The sequence below is a fragment of the Chaetura pelagica genome, unplaced genomic scaffold (genome assembly GCF_000747805.2).
Source record: "Chaetura pelagica isolate M959 unplaced genomic scaffold, ChaPel_1.0 scaffold590, whole genome shotgun sequence".
NCBI classification, from domain to species: domain Eukaryota; kingdom Metazoa; phylum Chordata; class Aves; order Apodiformes; family Apodidae; genus Chaetura; species Chaetura pelagica.
This window is the reverse complement of record NW_009951804.1, coordinates 120,685-122,901: the sequence shown is the minus strand read 5'-3', so window position 1 is coordinate 122,901 and position 2,217 is coordinate 120,685. Positions and strand designations below refer to the sequence as shown.

The 2,217-nt window shown below is 54.8% G+C and overlaps 1 protein-coding gene across 1 annotated transcript in view; it reads left to right on the top strand.

Moving 5' to 3' along the window:
• The window catches only part of STX1A (syntaxin 1A (brain)), a 65,989-nt gene that overhangs the window by 16,993 nt on the left and 46,779 nt on the right, over positions 1-2,217 (top strand). Inside the window, exon 3 of the mRNA XM_010007804.1 lies at positions 339-438. Coding sequence (XP_010006106.1) covers positions 339-438 — 100 coding nt within the window. The remainder of the gene's footprint in view (positions 1-338; positions 439-2,217) is intronic.

Genomic DNA, 2,217 nt, shown 5'->3' with positions numbered 1-2,217 from the left:
CATGCAGGGGGTTGGACTGGATGATATTAAAGGTCCCTTCCAACCCAAACCAGTCTGGGATCCTGTAATAATAGAATATATTAATAATATACAATAATATAATAATAAATAAACCCCAGACCTGCCTGCAGGTCTGGCTGCTGTCATGTGGAAGGTCTGATTTCCTGACAGTCCTAAACTTTGAGCACCTAGCTGGAAAATATTCATCCAGGAAGATGTTTGTTGTGGTTCAGATGTGTCATGGTTGCTTTGGGTTAGGATTTAATAACCCCCCCCTTTGCCTGTTCCAAAAGTCCTGGCCTCTCACAGGAGATTTGTCTTCTTCTTCATCTCCACAGGTGGAAGAAATTCGAGGGTTCATCGATAAAATTTCTGAGAACGTGGAGGAAGTGAAGAGGAAGCACAGTGCCATTCTTGCTTCCCCCAACCCTGATGAGAGTGAGTGAGCTCTGGGCTGCTGGGCAGGAGGTGGGGTCAGTCAGAAGTCCTTTTCTCTTCAGGTGGCCGTGGCTGGAAAGGCACAAGCTGCCCAGGTGGCTCTGGAGAGGGAGGGCTGGGACCTGTGTGGGAAGGAGATGGAGGGACAGGTGGTGGCTTTGTGACCTTGAGAGGTGGTGGGGGCCCAGCAAGGCTGCCAGGGGGAGTTCCTGAGGGGTGGGCAACGAGGAGGCTGAGAAGAGCAGTTGTTTGGTTGATGCTGGTTGGCTTTTGTCTTGCCCTGGGCTGTCCATGGAGGCAGCAGTTGTGGAACAGGCTGAGCATTGCCCACGTGCCCCAGAAAGTGGGCAGCTCTTCCTTCAGCCCACAGGGTGCATTTGTGATGGTCCTCTGTCTCCTGAAGGACATTGTGTTGCTGGCTGGCCAGAGAGCCTGTTCCTTCTGGACCTCACTGGTGCACTGGTGTTTTCTTCCCCAGTCTTGTATTCCTGAGAAGGTTTTGTTGTCAGTGACAGAAGTGAAGGATACGAGCACCTGAGAGGTGGCAACGTTAGGGAATCTGCAGGATCTGGCAGTTAGAGCTGTGGGTGGTGGGTTTCTGGTCCCCAAATGTGAGCAGGGCATCTTCATTTGGACTTGGTAGAGTTAGGTTAATGGTTGGTAGAGTCAGATTGTGGTTGGACTCAATGATCTTAAAGGTCTTTTCCAACCAGAGCAATTCTGTGATTCCCAGGGAGCCAGAGGAGCCAGCATGGGCTGAGCACCAGGGGCTGGTGGGGTCAGCTGGACTTCTTAGCACAGGGACTTTCCAGCTTTGGTGTCTGCAAAGCCCTCTCTGAGGAGCAGGTGGGACAAGGTGCTGAGCTGTGAGGGGTGAGTTGAGCTGCTCACAGGTGGGGCTGGACCTCGGCGAGCGACCTGCCAAGGGACATGGTTTGAACTTCTCTGCTGCCCCAAGCGTGTCCTTCAGTCTTGCTGTGAACCCAGGGGGTTCTTCTTTGTCCACCTCCCTCATGGTGCTGGTGGTGGCAGGGCTGATGGTTGCTTCTGGGTGGTGGTGCAGGATGGTTCCCAGCTGCTGGCAGCTCTGTCATTGGCAACGGGGCCACATCCAGGGGCTACTGGGCAACTGCAGAGGGGCTGTTTGCTGCTTGTGACCTTCAGGCTGTGGTGGCCCTGGCTCAGGGCTGTGACTGGGGAGCTGCAAAGCTGCGAGCAGGTCTCTGTCTTGCCACCCACCCTCCTCCCATCCACTTCTCTTCATTTGCCCAGTGCAATTCCATGTCTACTCAGGTACAATGATGTAAGTGTTGCTGGAGGTCCCAGGAGGGCGTCTGTACCCCCATTTTCTGCCCAGCCCTGTGTCAAACCAAGAGACCCTGCTAATTCCTTGGGAAAACCTTGTCCTTCTGAAATTTTGGGTGGCTCCCTTCTCCTGGCAGCTGTTCCTCAGGCTCCCCTGGGCCAGGCCTGGGAGGGCTTTTCTCAAGGGAACTCACGTGTCTCAGGCTGCTGCTCCATCCTCCTCCAGGCTCTGTTGGGTTGTGCTCACACTGAGTGATGCTACAGCCCCTGTCTGGGTGTTGCCAGGGAGGAGCTGTCAGTGCTGTGGCTTTTGGGCTGGGGCTGCTCGGGGCTGAGCCTGCAAAGGGCACTGCTGGGCTGCAGGGCTGAGCAGCTATTTCAGAATCTTGAGATCTGCAGGGAACAACGTGCTGTGACCTTGGCGTGACTTCCCGGCGTGCTCAGGAGGCTGGGAGTGCCCCTGGTGTTGGTTTG